General features: G+C 50.9%; 1 protein-coding gene across 4 annotated transcripts in view; it reads right to left on the minus strand.

Moving 5' to 3' along the window:
- The window catches only part of Fhdc1 (FH2 domain containing 1), a 39,670-nt gene extending 26,488 nt beyond the window's left edge, over nt 1–13,182 (minus strand). The window contains exons 1-2 of one of the 4 annotated variants that reach the window (XM_076574326.1): nt 13,058–13,182; nt 6,436–7,064 (exon numbers count right to left, since the gene is read on the minus strand). In XM_076574326.1, coding sequence (XP_076430441.1) covers nt 6,436–6,927 — 492 coding nt within the window. In that variant the 5' untranslated portion in view covers nt 6,928–7,064; nt 13,058–13,182. Of the gene's footprint in view, nt 1–6,435; nt 7,065–11,391; nt 11,597–12,500 lie in introns of those variants that run through there. The other 3 variants (XM_016003828.3, XM_006985322.4, XM_042279213.2) reach the window with 3 other exon arrangements.
- Nucleotides 13,183–15,951: the final 2,769 nt, after the last annotated feature.

The raw sequence follows: 15,951 nt of genomic DNA on the forward strand, positions 1-15,951 counted from the left end.
CCCAAACAAGGAACAAGGGACAAAAGATAACACTTGAGGACAGCGCCTGCTCTCGGGCACCCTGGGCTTACCCAGTGCCCGATTCTGCTGCCTTATCAAACGGGATCCGTATAACAGTTATAAAGGTGTTTGTTAAAGCCCTTCAAAGAGGGTTATCACCGCCCATGTAAGGAGCTTATCTCACTTCCCAAACTACTCGGGCTTCCACAGAGCTAGTGTTTCAGCTGCAGAGCCCTTTAGGACTGGCCGGTGGTGTGCTGCAGACAGACAGACAGACAGACAGACAGACAGACAGACAGACACACACACACACACACACACACACACACACACACACACACACACACAGCGGCACTCGAAAGAGATCCCAGTGGGCTGTAAAAGCTAAGTCAGAGGAGACAAGCTACTAGAAGCTAGGGATGTGCCAATCCAGCCACGGAGGCCCTGCCATCTCTCCCTCCAGCGATACGTCAGGTCCCCCCTCAGCCCCCTTCTCTCAGATAGGCCTAGGACCCAAAGCCCGGCGTGTCATGCATGACAAGGGCCCTACCACGACGCTAAAGCCCCAGCCCACAATTCTTACGCCTTTCCTTAGCATCAGTCTTTTATAAAGCCCCACCTCCCACATCCCTTACAGGAAGAAGAAACTTGTTTAAGTTGTAGGAAACCGTGTGTATAATGTTTAGCATCGTGACCATTTCTAGGTGTGCAGCTCAATAGCACTATGTGGACCCACAAGGTACCTATGATGCCATCCAGCTCCAAAGTGTTCACATCTTGCAAGACCAAAGCCCCGAACCCATTAAAAAGTAGCTGCCTATTACCACACCTGCCCTAGCCAATGACCCTGGCTGGCACTTTCTATTGCCATGAGTTTTTCCATCCTCATTTTCTGTTTTGTGTGTGTGTGTGTGTATGTGTGTGTGTGTGTGTGTGTGTGTGTGTTTATGTACATTGGTTTGCACACATGTATGTGTAGGCCAGAAGACAACTGCCTGAATCATCCTTAGGAACACTGTGCATCTCCTTTGAGACAGGGTCTGTCACTGGCCTAGTGCTCACCAGTTAGGCTAGATGGGCAGGCCAGTGAGCCCCAGGGATTCATCTGTCTCCGCCCCCGCCGCCGCCCACGTGTTAGGGTTACAAGCGTGCACCGCCACACTCAGCATTTTCCTGGGAGTCCCAGGGATCGAACTCAGGCCCTCATGCTTTTGAGGCAAGCGCTTTTCTGACTGACTTCTCTCTCTAGCCCTTTGGGTACCTCTATCTAGGCAGAATTGGAATTCCCCTGTGTGGTGGGCTTATTTCATTTAGCATGTTTTCAAGATGGAAGGAAAAAAAAAAACTTCCAGTCACTTGGTGTGTTTCCTTGGTGGTGTGTTTTGGGTTTTGCGGTTTGGGTTCTTGGTTTCCTGGTGCCAGTGGTGCAGCTTGGCCTTAGCGTTGCTAAGCAACGCTCTCTAGCATGGAGCCAAGTCTCAACCCTTCAAACCTCTTTCACTTGGGACATCCTTGCATGTGCCGGTCGCCTGACACGGTGACGGTTTCCACCCCACTCAAAACCGAAAAGCAAAACTATTTTAAATCTTTCTCCTTCCAGGACAGGCTCACTTCACTCTGGTCTCTGACAGCTTTTCACCGTTTCAGTTTTGGTTGGCTATCTATTGGAACCTCTTATTTTATGAGAGGGGGAAAAAAAAAACCAAGAAAGCGAGAAACCTGAAATATACATACTGTTTTCATCTATAAACTCTATCTCAGTCTACAGCTGTTGAGTGTGAGCAGTTCCCAGGATCTCGGAACGTACTGGGAATGTAATCATGACTACAGGGGAAGGACTGGTTCTCAAATGAGGGCGTGGGAGGCTGAAGCAGCACAGCTCACGCATCTAGAAAGAGCCATCATTCTTGTGGCCTCCCTCCCTGCTCCTGACTCCTCCTCTTCCCTCTTCTCTCACTCCCATCCTCGTCTTCCAGCTCATTGTCTACACTGTGCCAACATTCACTGTCACACCACGGTGAACGACAGCTGGTGAGCCCCAGTTCTGATCTGTCCTTGCCTAGGACGATGGACCCTTTGCACTGGGCCATTCTGTTTTAGTTCTCCATTTGTTTTCTTTGGAGTTCACCAACTTGGTAAACCATGTTCTCATCCCTAAGAGTCACTCAAGGCTGGGCGGTGGTGGCGCACGCCTTTAATCCCAGCACTCGGGAGGCAGAGCCAGGTGGATCTCTCGAGGCCAACCTGGTCTACAGAGCGAGATCCAGGACAGGCACCAAAACTACACAGAGAAACCCTGCCTCGAAACCTCCCCCTACCCCCCCAAAAAAAGTCACTCAAGGGGGCTAAAGAGCTGGCTCAGTGGTTAAGAGAACGTACTGCTCTAACTGAGGCCCCAGGTTCCATTCCCAGCACCCACATGGTAGCTCACAACCACTTGTAACTCCAGTTCTAGAGATCTGAATCCCCTCTTCTGGCCTCTGAGTGCTCCTGCACATATGTGGTGCACATCCAGACAAGCAAACACATACCAATAAACTAAACATTAAAAATAAAGTTGTTTTTTGCTTTTTAAAGAACTGTTCAAATTAGAGCTGGGTGGTGGCGCACGCCTTTAGTCCCAGCACCAGGGAAGCAGAGGTAGGCAAGAGCTCTGAGTTCAAGGCCAGCCCAGTCTATGGAGCAAGAACTGCTCAAATTATAAAGGGAGACAAAAAGCCAACTCCCACCAGCATTGGGAGACAGAGACTCAGCTGACAGCAGTGTTGAGAACTCAGCACATCTGTAATGGATGGACAGGAACTCGGCAACTCCTCAGGGATGGCATCAGTGAACCGTGAAGTGAAATCTGAGCCGAACCTTTTATTAGGAGCCCAGTATATATCAGTGTATCTCCAATTGCTTTATTACAGCTTAATTACCATGACACCATCACATCTGTGATCTCCCAAGTTAATTTTTAGTAACAAGCATACAAGGATGGTAGCGTTTCATAACCTCCTCCCCCCAATTTACTATTTTAAGTGCTGCTCTTTCTATGCCTACCATCCCCAAACCAACATCTTCCCTACCCTCCAGCAAATTCCTCCTCCGGAGCACAATGGAACTTTCTAGTAATGCTCTATAAGCCCTTTAAAATGAAAGCCAATCATGTAATATCAGGCTATTTCTATGTGAGGTTATTATATGACAAGGGACCCAACCTGCTCCTCCTCCGCACGTCTGAAACCTCCAGAATTATGGCCTGTTGTGACGTGCTAGTGTCCCGTGTCTGGGCTCGGGAGCAGGCCCTCCGAGGACCACACTGCTCAGCATTTTCTCCAGGGCGCCCGGACGGAGGGTGAGGACTATTGCTTTGACCCTGGACTCCACTCACTGCAGGGTGAGCTGGGAGATTTATGGCTGATCTTTGTCAAGAGAGTGGCCCTGCTCAACCAGTCAGGAAAGAAAATGGCACACACTGGCTTATCTCCAGTCATATTGAAGATAATGTGAGAAGCTGAAAATGATCCCCAGTGATCTCTCAGGTGACGACGTCAACGAGCATGAACTTAGAAGGACCAATCTAAACTCCCCATTCCTGCATAGTGAGGAGCTGAGGGGGTCGGATCATCTCTTGGCACGGAGCCATGTTAACTTTAACACCCTGTCTCTTAGAGTCAGACCCATGAGACTCAAGAGCACTGTCTCTGCACCCCATGTCCACAGAGCATCATTCGCCAGCAGTAGAAGTAACACAGCTATCCAGGGATGGAGGGATTTATAACAAGGTGCGGTATGAGTATACAATGGACTAAATACTCCATGGACTTGATTCTGACACACTCATGCTCTAGCTTAGATGGACCTGGAGGACACCAGGTTAAGAGACATAAATCAGTCATGAAAAAGACAAAATGCTACACGATTCTACTTCTGTGAGGTACCTGGAGTAATAAAATTCACAGAGACAGAAAGAAAAATGGAGCTGCCAAGGGCCGGGGGCGGGGGGGGGGGGGGGGGGGGGTGATGAGAAGTCCTTGTTTAATAGGTATGCAGCTCAGGTTTGTAGTGGGGGAGGGCTCTGGAGATGAACCATGGTGTCAGCACCACACTATGGATGCACGCGATACCATTCAACTAACAGTTAAGGCAATGAATTTTATATGTAATTTACAATGAAATATATACTTTTAGGGCTCAGGGTTCAGCTCAGTATTAGAATAATTGCCTCACAAACGCAATGCTCTGGATCCCATTCGCAGCATTTAAACACTAACAACAAATTCAGGGGCTGGGGAGACAGCTCAGTGGTTAAGCGTTTATATAGAGGACCCGGGTTTGGGGAGCACACAGCGGCTCACAACCATCTGTTAACTCCAGTTTATCCCAATGCCTTCTTCCAAGGGCACTACATACACATGTATGTACACAGACGCACACGTAAGCAAAACCCTCATACACATGAAAATCAAATGAATAAATCCCCTACAAAATTAAGCATAATTCTTTCAAGTGGGTAAAGTGTTTGCCAAATAAGCCTGATGACCTCCCGATATCCATTATTTGGATCGGTTCCTCAGAACCCACGCAAAAACCGGACCGCCGTGGCACAAGTTTCCAGTCCCAGCACTCCTGCGTGAAGGCGGGATGCCGAGGCAGGAAAATCTCTGGAAGCTTCTGGGGCCAGCTGTCCTGGTATTGAGTTGTGGTGAACAACCAGAGAGACCCTGTCTCACAGGAGATGAAAGGTAAGGACCAACAGAGAAGTCTGATCTCCACCCACGCACTAGGGCATGCGAGCGCCCTTCAATTCAAATGAACAGGCACACACACACAATTTAAAAGTAACTCTTTGAAAAAGGAAGTTAAAGAAAAAAATATAAATGTCTATGATGTAGGCCGCAGGGACAGAAGAAGGTGGACAGAAAGACATTTGCTCCTGAGCTTTGGATCTGGCTTGGAAATGGACTCTTCTGTTCCTGTCGTGACTGAGAATGGCTCACAACACTGCTTCGTGCTTCCTCTCTCAGGGGCTCTACCCTGCTCTTTGCCTCTCGAGTGGGAAGCAGTAAGTCGCCCTTAACACCTTGAAATCTCCCAAGTTCCTAGTGGAAGCCTCTTCTCTCAACTGAGGGCTGCCTCCCCAGGGGCACACTAAGCCGAACCCCCCTTCTGTCCCAGGTGCTTCTGTGGGACAGGTGCCCCAGGTCCACACACACCTGCCCAGTCACCTCAGCAGGGAGAACTAGGAGACAAGGGTGAGACGTGACCAGCTGTGCAATCAGGTCCTTCTGTTGGGAGCTGGGCCAAGACCAGGGCACTAAGGAAATGAACCCTGAGTCCCTTCCAATACTGAAAGGGCAGGTGACCAAATGAAGGGCAGACAGCAAAGCCTGTGATCAGTACTGACGACACCACAGCCTCTGATGACCGACTTTCCCAACTCACTTCACACTTTATTAGACACAACAACCCTGCTCCCTCCCTGTATTTTATAAGAATGCTCTCAGCGATTTCAGGGGGGGGTCATACAACCATCTTAAAGGACCTCGGGGCCTGGCGGAAGGAGTTAACATGTTCCTAAGCCATGAAGAGAAAAGAGGTCAACACTGTTGGCTCAAGAATTCAATAATGCATGGAGCGAATGCTTCACTCCAGGGCCCCGCCCACTTTCTTATCTAGGCAGCCCCATTGATAACCTATTTTCTCCGATCCTTTACAACAGATTTAAAGCAAAGGATTTATATTGAGTTGTATTATGTGTTTGGTAATTTCACAGCTGCTTCCTCCTTCAGAGAAACACATTTAGTGCTAACTAGAAACATGCTTCTTATAAAAACTGTCTCAAAATAGCCTGATACTTTGGCTCTTTAGTAATCCGTCTTCACAAAGGCCGTAACTTAATTCGGAGATGGGAGGCATGGAGGCCATCCCAAAACACATGCTGAGGGCACGATGAGGGGAAGGAAGCCCAAGGCAGTCTAGTAGTAGTTACGCCACTTAAGACAAGGCATTTGATCCCAGATGGCCCCAGCTCATCCCAGACAGCTGAACTCCAGAGCCCAGCCTTCCACCCCAGGCGGGGCTACAAACTCTAGCTTCCAGCTGAACTTCTCTCCCTGAGAAAACGACAGCACGTTTGTGAGCAACAGGGTGGTGGTGCTGAGAGGCCAGAGCCCAGCAGCCCCAACTCCTGTGTTCTCTGTATGAGGTCATAATCCGTGGGGATGCCTGGGAGGATCCTGCGCACGCACGCACACACTCCCTACACTTCTGCTGCTCAGCTCCAACTCGGCGTGTGAGAGCCCTTCCTGTGGTTTTCACAGCACATCTAGCTTGCATGCTCTCACTTCTCAGTGAAATCTCCCAAATCATCTGAAACACGCAACTCCAATACAGAGCAACATGGCCACCAGCCTCTGCCCCCTCCCCACCCTCAGGTTCCCTTCTCACCTCTTCCCGGGCATCCCTGAAGGATGAATTCAAAGCTCCTCCTCTCCTGGGAAGAGAAGCCTTGGAGGTGTCTTCCTGCTGCCCAAAAAGCTCCTCAATGGTCTTCTTGTCGATCTGGTAGTGGTGCTGCTGCTTGGCTGCTAAGGTCCAGATGTTGGTCTTGCCACGAACTTGCTCCTCTGGAATGGTTTTCCAGAAAAAGCTTCGCAGCCGTTTCTTTTTACCCAGGGAGCTGTAGCCATTCACGTGAGAAACTGGGGGTAGTCCGGGGGGAGGAGGGGGGAGAGGAGGTCCCCCAGGAAGTGGGGGTGGCAGAGGAGGAGGTGGGGAGGGGAGGAAGCCCTCTCCTGAATGTGGACAAGGTGGAGGTGGAGGCGGTGGAGGAGGAGGAGATGCAGAGGGTGACGTCTGCCCAGCCATGAATGCAGCTGCCGTGGCAAGAGTCCCATTTTCTTTATCGCTGGCCAGGGAGACACAATTCATAACATGCATAGTACTGTTGCCTTCTAAGGAGCTAATTCCTTGACCTTGGAGAAGCAGACACAAACATCAAACTCTAGTCGTACTTCTTGGCCCACGAGTCTGCTGCCAGAAGAGAAGGCAACTGTGCTTCATGTCAGCTTTCTGACCTGTGAAGACGGAGCAAATTTAAAGTCAGTGCTGGAAAAGGGTTTCCCTCTAGCTTTTCCCTTTCGGAGGCCAGGGTAGGCTGGCCCACAATGGGTAGATATTGAGGTCAAGAGGATATCTCAAGGCACCCTGGAATGAACACATAGTTTTCTAAATCCAAACCACACTTTGCTACTGGGAAAAGCTGCCAAAGAATCAGCAATAAAACCAGTTTGGAAACCTCCCATTAATCAATGAAGCACGTACGTAACCAGCGCCTGCTCTAAACCAGGAGCCTTTCCTTTATGAATAAACTACTTGTGTACCAAGAGGCTCCTTCCTCTCTTGGACGATGTATCCCAGCCCTTGGGGAAACTGCCCAAATTGCTGAAGTGTTAGGTGCTTGGTGCTTACTTAGTGACCCTGCCTTTTTCCAGTCTGGACATGTTCTCTCCAATCACTGGGTCAAAAGGCATTTTCCATGTTAAAGGGAGCAGGTGGGGCACTTGAGACAATAATGGCCCAGCTCGTTTCTCTGGAGCCAGGGTCACCATGTTCCTGTTCCACGGGGTGATGTGGATCTCCCAACTGGAGAAAAGTGTGCCAGGCATATTACATCATCTCACTAGACTTCCATTTTCTCCTCTCTAAAGTTACAGTACATTAAATAACTCCTATCACCCCTTCGAATGCTGTGATCTTAGATTCTGGAAAAACCACTCTTCAGAGACCCTAACCTTGTCGCCTGCCTTTTCTGCTGCTGTGACACTATGACAAAGAGGAGATGCACAAGGGCACACTGCCCTATCAGCTTCGCCACATGTCTGGCCCTTATCAATACAACTCACTTATCTGTATTTTTATGGACCTACAGATGTTTGGTTTTGGCTTTATACTGAATTAGAAAGAGGGTCAAAATAACCACATTTCTCACAAGGAGGCAGGTGAGAGGGGGTGAAGAGGTGAAGAGGGAGCTTTTTACATGACTTTTCTGGCTATAATTATCAGCTTATGTCATCACCGTGAGAAGAGCCTCGACTTGCAGACACAAGTGGTTCACACAACACTGGGTTACACAGGATAAACCGTAGGATGTCCCTAATTCAGACATTATGAAACCTTGTACATACAACCACATATAATAGGCGGGACTTCCTGGGGAGCGAGAGTGGAGTCTAGAGACACTGTCCCTTCAGAGCCCAGCTCTGCAACTTCCTCGAGCTGCAATCTGAGCAGAGGTGGATGACCTCACCTACATTTCAGCATTTTTCATCTATGAAATCGGAGAATACCTTTCCCACTGGCTTGTGTAAGAAAAATGCGCTAATTCAGGAATGTAGTTAACTATTTCTAATAATTGTTTGTGCGCACTGTTTCCATTTATCCTCACTGATAATTCATTTGCTTAAAATGACTTGCAAGGACTCAGCATCCATGTCAGGTGGCTCCCAATCACCTGTAACTCCAGCTCCAGGGGATCTGACACTTGGGCCTCCAAAGGCTACCTGCACTCAAGTACACATACTCATGCACATACATGCACATATGTGCACTAATACGTACATACACACAGTTAAAAATAATAATAAATCTGAAAAAAACATGTCTTGGGTCTAGAGGTGAGATGCCAAAAGTCCTGGCTGCTTAGAAATATGTGTAATATCTTCACTTTGCTACCAGAGTTTGAAGATAGATTTCCCCCCGGCTCTCTTTTAATACTCAGTGGCCACATGCTAAGCTGTTGTCTCTGTTATGGGACAAATGCATTTATGAAAGATTTAACTGTCTGAGGTTTGTTTATTTGTTCATTATTTGTGAGCTGGGGAGTGAGCCCAGCCCTTTTGCATGCCAACCAGGCAGCCCTCCCTTAGCTGCTGAGCCTATAGCCCTTTTTTTCTCACTTTGGAGCTGGGCATTCAACCCACCTGCTAAGGATGTGTTCTACCACTAAGCTACAAGTTCAGTCCCGGACAATTTAAGTATTGAATAGAAAACGACATTCCCAATTAACAATTTGATAAATAAAAAATCACTTCCATGATTTCAGTGGTATCGGTGTATTCAGTGGTCACCACTGGGTAGGTAGCACCTAAGTAAAGTTATCCAGACGTATGTATCTAAGCTGATTTCTGGTTCACTAGACACGGAACTGGCTTTTAGAAGGAGTTTTCATAATTACCATTAGGGGCATAACTAGGCTGTCTTCATACTTGGCACCCCTAAAGCGATCATGACTCATTGTCAATTACAGTTTATAGTTACATTTGAACTCCTCTTTTTTTCAAGACTGTACAGGTCATCCTGGCAGTTTATTCTTACATATTTTATATACTTTCTATGCATAAAATAACCCTTAAAAAGCTGCTAATTCTCCAACTCACTTCCAGGCCCACATATACTGATATATTTATACATCATCTCACCCCACCTCCACCCAGTGCTGGGGACTGAACACAGAAGCTTCATGCACGCCAGGCATGTCCTCTACCCCCAAGGCCCTGAACTGGATCCCCAGCACTGAGGGGCTAGGGGAGGGGGTAAGTTAAAACACTGATCTAGGAAGTGATAATTCATTCTGTATCAGTTAAGTATACCTAAAGGTGTAGTATTAACCCCCTCAGTGCATAGGTAGAAACACTGAAGTGACAAGGTTGAATACTCAAAGGCAGTGTGACATCATCAATCACTGTCTTCTGACATCTACAGCCCAAAGGACGAAGACTTTTTGAGTACTGTGCTATGCACAGCCCAAGTACCGGATAAACACTTGCAATAGTTAAAAAGTGCCACACATAAACTGTGCGTTGATACAACTCTATACTTCCCACCCTGAGAGAAGAACGTCATTTTAAGACGTTAGAGGGACAAAGGGAAATGTACCATACAGTCCCTGGTCCCTTTATCTGGCAACCCCCCCCCACACACACACACAACACTCAAAGATCTTAGCTCCCAACAGCATCAACTGAGTCAGTTCACTGGTGATGATTAGCTACATGCTCATGCTTTTATACCATTACTTCATCGTGCGTCCCTACTACCGACCCTGGGCAGGGTCTCCAATGCTACAGTGGTGACAGGAACAAGAGGGCACAGACAGCGTTCCGGCTCCTTCCAGTCCCATGTGGTATTAAAATAGAGGATGCACAACAAATAGTCCATCATACTGTCCACAGCAGAGATGACACTGCCCACTCTCAAGGATGCTGGGTGATGCAAACACCCTGACAGATGACACCCCTTGCCTGTTTCTCACAGTCGGTGGCAGGGACAATGGGGTCGGCCCTGGTTCTGTCTGGGAATCATCAAGTATCCCATCAATCTCCCCAGGACAAACAGAGGCAGGCTTGTATTTAACATCTCCCCAACAGGGGGACCTCAGCAGCAGGGAGGAAGCTGTTAAATGCAGGACTGTCACAAATAGGCTCTCTGAAGGCAGAACCCATCTCCAAGCCCTCGGAGTGATAACCATGGTCCATCAGAGGTGGGGGTGCTACCCCTCTCTCTGGAGGGGATGCTGCTCAGTTGAGCACCTTTTAACTCGGATTTCGGTATTTCGGATTTCACCTAAGCGTAGGATCAGCCAGCACACAGGGTTAGAATAAGAATATTCCTAAGAATTCCTAGAAGAGCGGTCTGGCTCCTGCCTCACTGCTAACCAGGGTCTTCCTCTAGACCGCTCTGCTCAACAATAATAAAAAGTGACCCAGCGCCAGATGACTTTCCTCTTCCATCCCGACATGTGTCACAGATGAGGCCTGGGTTGGAAGTGCAGGCCGGACGGTACACCTGATGAACTGAGGAAAAGACTGAGCTACACAGTATTCTTAGTTGGGAAAAGAGGGCCGGGGCCGGGGCAAGTTCCCGCCTTTCTAAAATATTATTCCCTTCTTTCTACTCACTCCTGAAGGAACATTCCTCCACCTCGACCTGTCTTTTCAAACCCTTTCTTGATTAAGAAATAGACAACCAGTTTGCGAGCAACACAGCCTGACTTGGCACTTCAGCCGGCAGCGAGAATCCATGACGGCAGGTTTAATCTGTCACATCACATAAACAAACATTCACAGCTGCGAGAGAACGCCTGTTTCTGAACGCACATTTTCAGTTCCTTCTCTCCCAGGCCCCAAGCCAGGGAGAATAGGCCCGGGAGTGCCAAAGGATGCTCCTGGAGAGACAGACGCTCCAGAAAGGCAACTGGGGACCAGATAGAGTGTCCGCGGAGGGCCCAACTCAAGGCAGAATTTCTTTACACACTAGCTCCAGGTCTTTATGAAAGCCGCCCCGACCAGGGCAGGGAGGGAGCAGCCAGGACACGATATCTTTCCAGGCAAGATGAACAGTTACCTCCCAAGTCTTTGCTCACCACTTCCTTTGGTCTCTAGTACAGCGCTCGGACGGATCCACTCACCAAAGTGCCCCCCGGCTCCGCCGGCTCCGGCTGCGCTTAGCCCGAGTCCCCGAAGGCCACCAGTGTCCAGCAGCCGCGCAGCCTAGGATCCCAGGACAGCAGGCGGGCTCCGAGTGGGCGGTCCCTGGACCGCGCTCGCCCACAGGCCGCCTTATCTGGGCCGGGAAGGCGCGCGTCGCGGCGGAGAGACGCCCACACGCGCCGCGCAGGCTCCCCGGCTGGGACAGTAAGAACAGCCTTCTTGAGAAGGGTTCGACCCTACGCTGCCAGGAGGCCCGGGACATCCCAGTTCCCGATCAGCTCAGAGGCCATCGGAGTGTCCGCGCCAGCTGCTCTACCCCTAGGGGTTCCCCCAGTGCCGACCCGACCCGGAGTGGTTCGCCCTGTCCCAGTGTCCCAGCCGACTTCGGGCGCCCGGTTCACTGCGGAGCCCGTGTTTCTAGGATCGGTGGTCGCCAGCCGCTTGGACTATCGCTGCGGCGACCCCGAGTGGTCCCCAGCTCGGGCTCCGAGGAGAAGGGCTCACGGCCGCACTGCGGCTCTACACCAAGGGAGAGGGGATCAGCCCGCGACAGAAACGCAAAAAGGAGTCTCGGGCTGGAGGTGGAGATCCGGCACACGCAGGGACCGGGGATGACCGCCAGCCCGCTGCTGCTTCCCTACTCTTCCACAAGCGCGGGCGCCACTTCGGACGTCAACTTCCAGGGAGGTGTGCAGGCGTGGGAAGCCCCACACCACTGTGGCCGGGGCGAGTCCTCGCTAAGAGGGGCTCCTGCGACCTGCGCGACCTGCGTCGGTGCCAAGAAAGCTAACCGAACCCCCGAAGTCCCACCCACCGGTAGCGCCGCAACCGAGCTCCGGGGTCCAATGCGGGGCCAGCCCGGCGCGTGTGCGCCTCGGGGCACAGGGCCTGAGCTCACAGACCAGGTCCCCGGAGTGGGGAGCGGAGCTCGCGCTTCCCCGCATCCTCCCGGCGCCGCCGCTCGGCCCGGCATCCCCTAAGCCAGCCTCGCAGCCCCGGCTCCCTCTCCAGTCCCGCACTCACCGCGCCCGCGCTCCCGGCGCCCGCGCAGCCTCCGCCCGCTGTCCCGGCGCCGCCGTCTCTCCGCAGGACTGCAGGCCAGGGACCGCGAGGGGGCAGGGCGGTGCGGAGGGGCGGGGCCGCTGCAGGTAACAATGCTGCCTACCCGGCTGCTCCTCGAGCCGGCCGCAAAGGGCAGCACGCCCTTTCCTGCTCGGCTGCCTCCCTCGCTCCCCCTTCCACCCGAACGGCACCGCCACCGTGCTCGCCCTAGCCAGCTCCGGGCTCCCGAGACTCGAAAGCCGCCGCCCAGCACGCTGCTCCTGGCACCTGAAGACCGGCGCGGGGCTGGGCGGGCAACCTCCGAGGGAGATGGAAATTGCCGCAGGGCGAAGATGAGTCCTGGTGTCCTAGTGGAACGAGGGAGCGAGGGGGAGGCGCCACGTTCGCTACCGAGCAGGTCACCGCCTTCCACAAAGGAACCTCTGCAGCAGTCTGCTGGACACCCTCCCCTGCGCACACGCATGAACACCCCACACACATTCGTAGGCACGCACGCACCTTCGCACACATTCACACACCTCCGCGCGGAGCACGCTCCGCTCCACCATAGCTTCTTCCCCGAGCTTTGGGCAGCGATAGTCGAGTTCCCTGGCGGTCCAGAGCAATCTGGAGATCAGGTCCTCTGTGCCGCAGGCCAAATTGTTTCTTCTCCCTCCCCCCTTCTTACCCCTCCCTTCCCCAACTCTTCTCTTCCTTCCCCTCCCCTCCGTTCCCTCCCCCCTCCTTTCCATTCCCTCTCCTTTATGTTCCTTTTTCTCAATGATGGTAACAAACTTTTCAGCTTTATTAAAGGAAAAAAAAAAAAAGCATGGCAGATCTGACTGAATGAAGGAGCTCTGTCTGGGAACTGGGAAGGGCCCGCCCACTCATTGAAGGAAACAGGGAAGTCGGTCTAATCGCATTTTTTTTTTTTTTTTCAAAGTGACTTGCGACGACGCCAGGCAGAGAGAAGTTGAGTAGTTAAAGAAAACTTATCCTGGACAAACCGGCTGCTGGCACCTCAGCTGCCCGGGCGGGAAGCGCCCTCTGCGGGAATGAAGTCATCCTACCCTTTTCTGGGTGCGCCCAGATAACCGAACAGAACTTGCCCAAGCTCTAGGGTCTGAGTTACTCCACCAGGCCCTCAGCTCCTGAACTCCGCAACACAATTCCTCACCTCCTAACGCGAGCCTTGCCTAGGAGAAGAGAAAGTGCTAGTTCCAATCGGCCAACTATCTAGACTCCAAAACAGTGCCTGCCTATTTCTTGATGGTTCTTTGGCCATTGATTTTATATATATTTCATGATTCACAAACACTGAAAATATCCAGGCTGGTCTCGGGCTAGGAACCCATGTCAGTCAAAATGAATATTGATTGCTACCCAGGTAAAGAGTAACAAGTGTTAAGTGTGAGCTGCGAGATGGTGTTCTTTTCCCTTTTTATTTGACTTTTTTTTTTTTTTTTTTTTTTTTTGGAAACAGAGTCTCTATATGTAGCCCTGGCTGACCTTGAACTCGCTCTGTAGACCAGGCTGCCCTCCAACTCACAGAGATTCTGCAGGGGTCACCAGGCCAGCCCCCTTTCCCCTCCGAGGCCAGGCTGCTCTCTTCCCTGTTGCTCCAAGCCCTGCGGGCCTGTGTGACCTCACACTGTAGGGAGCATGTGTTCTAAGACCAGCCCCTTTCCGCTCCTGCCTGTGGTCCCGCTACTCCAGAAGCTGAGGCAAGGGCATGGCTTGAGCCTACGAATTTGAAACCAGCCTGTGCAACATGGTGGGCTCTCCGAACATAAGAAAAGAGCCGCTTGAGAGGAGTCAAGCCCAGTGGCCCATCCTCCTCCCTTCTGCCTTTGATCTGCAGCTTGGTTCTGGCCCAGGGGCCTTCCCTCTGCCTCTGTAGCCTCCCTGGTGACCCTTCTATTCTTCTAAGAACAGTCACAAGGCTCTTAGAACCCTTGATCTCCTATTGTCCATTATAATCCCATGGGAATCGTTTCTGACTTTAATCTGGATGCCTTTTTGAAAGAAAAGCAATAAAAATGAATAAACATGGCCTTAGGTTCCCATCCTTGGAAAGAGCCCAGGAAAATGAGAGCTGATTGTCTTCAGTTATGCCAGGGACTCAAACCCACATCCGACTGGTGGTGTCACCAGTCCAGATTCAATGCCTGGAAGTCAACTCACCTTCCCCTTAAACCAGCACTTTTTTCCCTCGGTCCTTTCCTGAACAACGGGCTATGGAAGTTGAAGCCCTGGCTTCGGTGGTTTGCTTTAGGCTCACTACCACCATAGTAACTCCAACTAGAGTAAGATGATCTGGCTGTCATCGGCTGTCCACCATGTGTGGGACACCCTAAGTCCCTATCACCTACCAACCTTCCATGTGGTTTTTCACCGTAGAGAAGTGTAACTGGACATCTATATCCTGAAGCTTAGAATTCTCCTTCTCACCAAATCCACTCACTCACCCAGAAACTGCTTCCGGGTTACTGTATTTACAGGTCAATCTCACAACTTTCCACAGCTGTCTCTAACCTTCTGTAGAGTCACGTGTATGCAGATGTGGCCTTCAGTCTGACAAGGTGGTGGCATCCTGCATCATCTCCTGCCATTTGGGCTTCCCTTTTCCTGCCAGCAGCTTGGTGTGGGACCCCTGCCTAGATAGGTCTTGCTTATGTCGACTTGTTTTCCTTTTGCGCAGTAGATGGTCTGACAGCTCTCCGGTGTAGGAAGCAACATGTTCATGTGCTGTCCACCACACCCATACATGCACACCCTAGGCTTGCTGTGACCAGCAGAGAGCTCCATCTATACTAGGAAGATGTACCAACCAGCCTGTGGGGAAAGCTCGGAAGGCTCCTGACGCAGGGTGCCTGAAGCCACCAGGTTCATGGCTCGGAGGTGGCTGTTGCTGCTGCCCCTTGACATTGAATGGAGGGTAGTGTGGCCCGTCTCTTCCTGTGCAAGACACTCAGAGTGCCTTAGTTACATCCCCCAGAGCTAGCAGAATGCCTCTGGGACATACCTGCTTTCCTTGTTCTCTGTGGAGCTTGCTCTGCCCTCTTCCAAAACGGCCTTTCCAGAAAGTTCTGAAGTTCCATTCCTGTCACTGAATGCGTTTTCTTTCTTCTGGCTTTGACTTCTGAGATGCTCTCAGTTCCCCCACCCCCCAATAAGAAATAGAGCGTGTTTAATCTATCATTGGGAACCACTGACTGACAAAAACTTCCCATCGGCATGACTCAATTTCGGCATCCATTCTAAAGCATATCCATCATCATAAAGCACAATTATTTGCTAAAGGAGTAGCTTTAGCCCATGTGCTGACTCCGTAGGTCCTTGGATCCTCTGAAGTCAGTCCCCTCAGGCACACGTCGGAAGCAACACACTGATTTTGTCTCTTTTCCTTTCCCTCCCACATGGCTTCTCCCAT

The sequence above is a fragment of the Peromyscus maniculatus genome, chromosome 6, assembly GCF_049852395.1.
Source record: "Peromyscus maniculatus bairdii isolate BWxNUB_F1_BW_parent chromosome 6, HU_Pman_BW_mat_3.1, whole genome shotgun sequence".
NCBI lineage: Eukaryota > Metazoa > Chordata > Mammalia > Rodentia > Cricetidae > Peromyscus > Peromyscus maniculatus.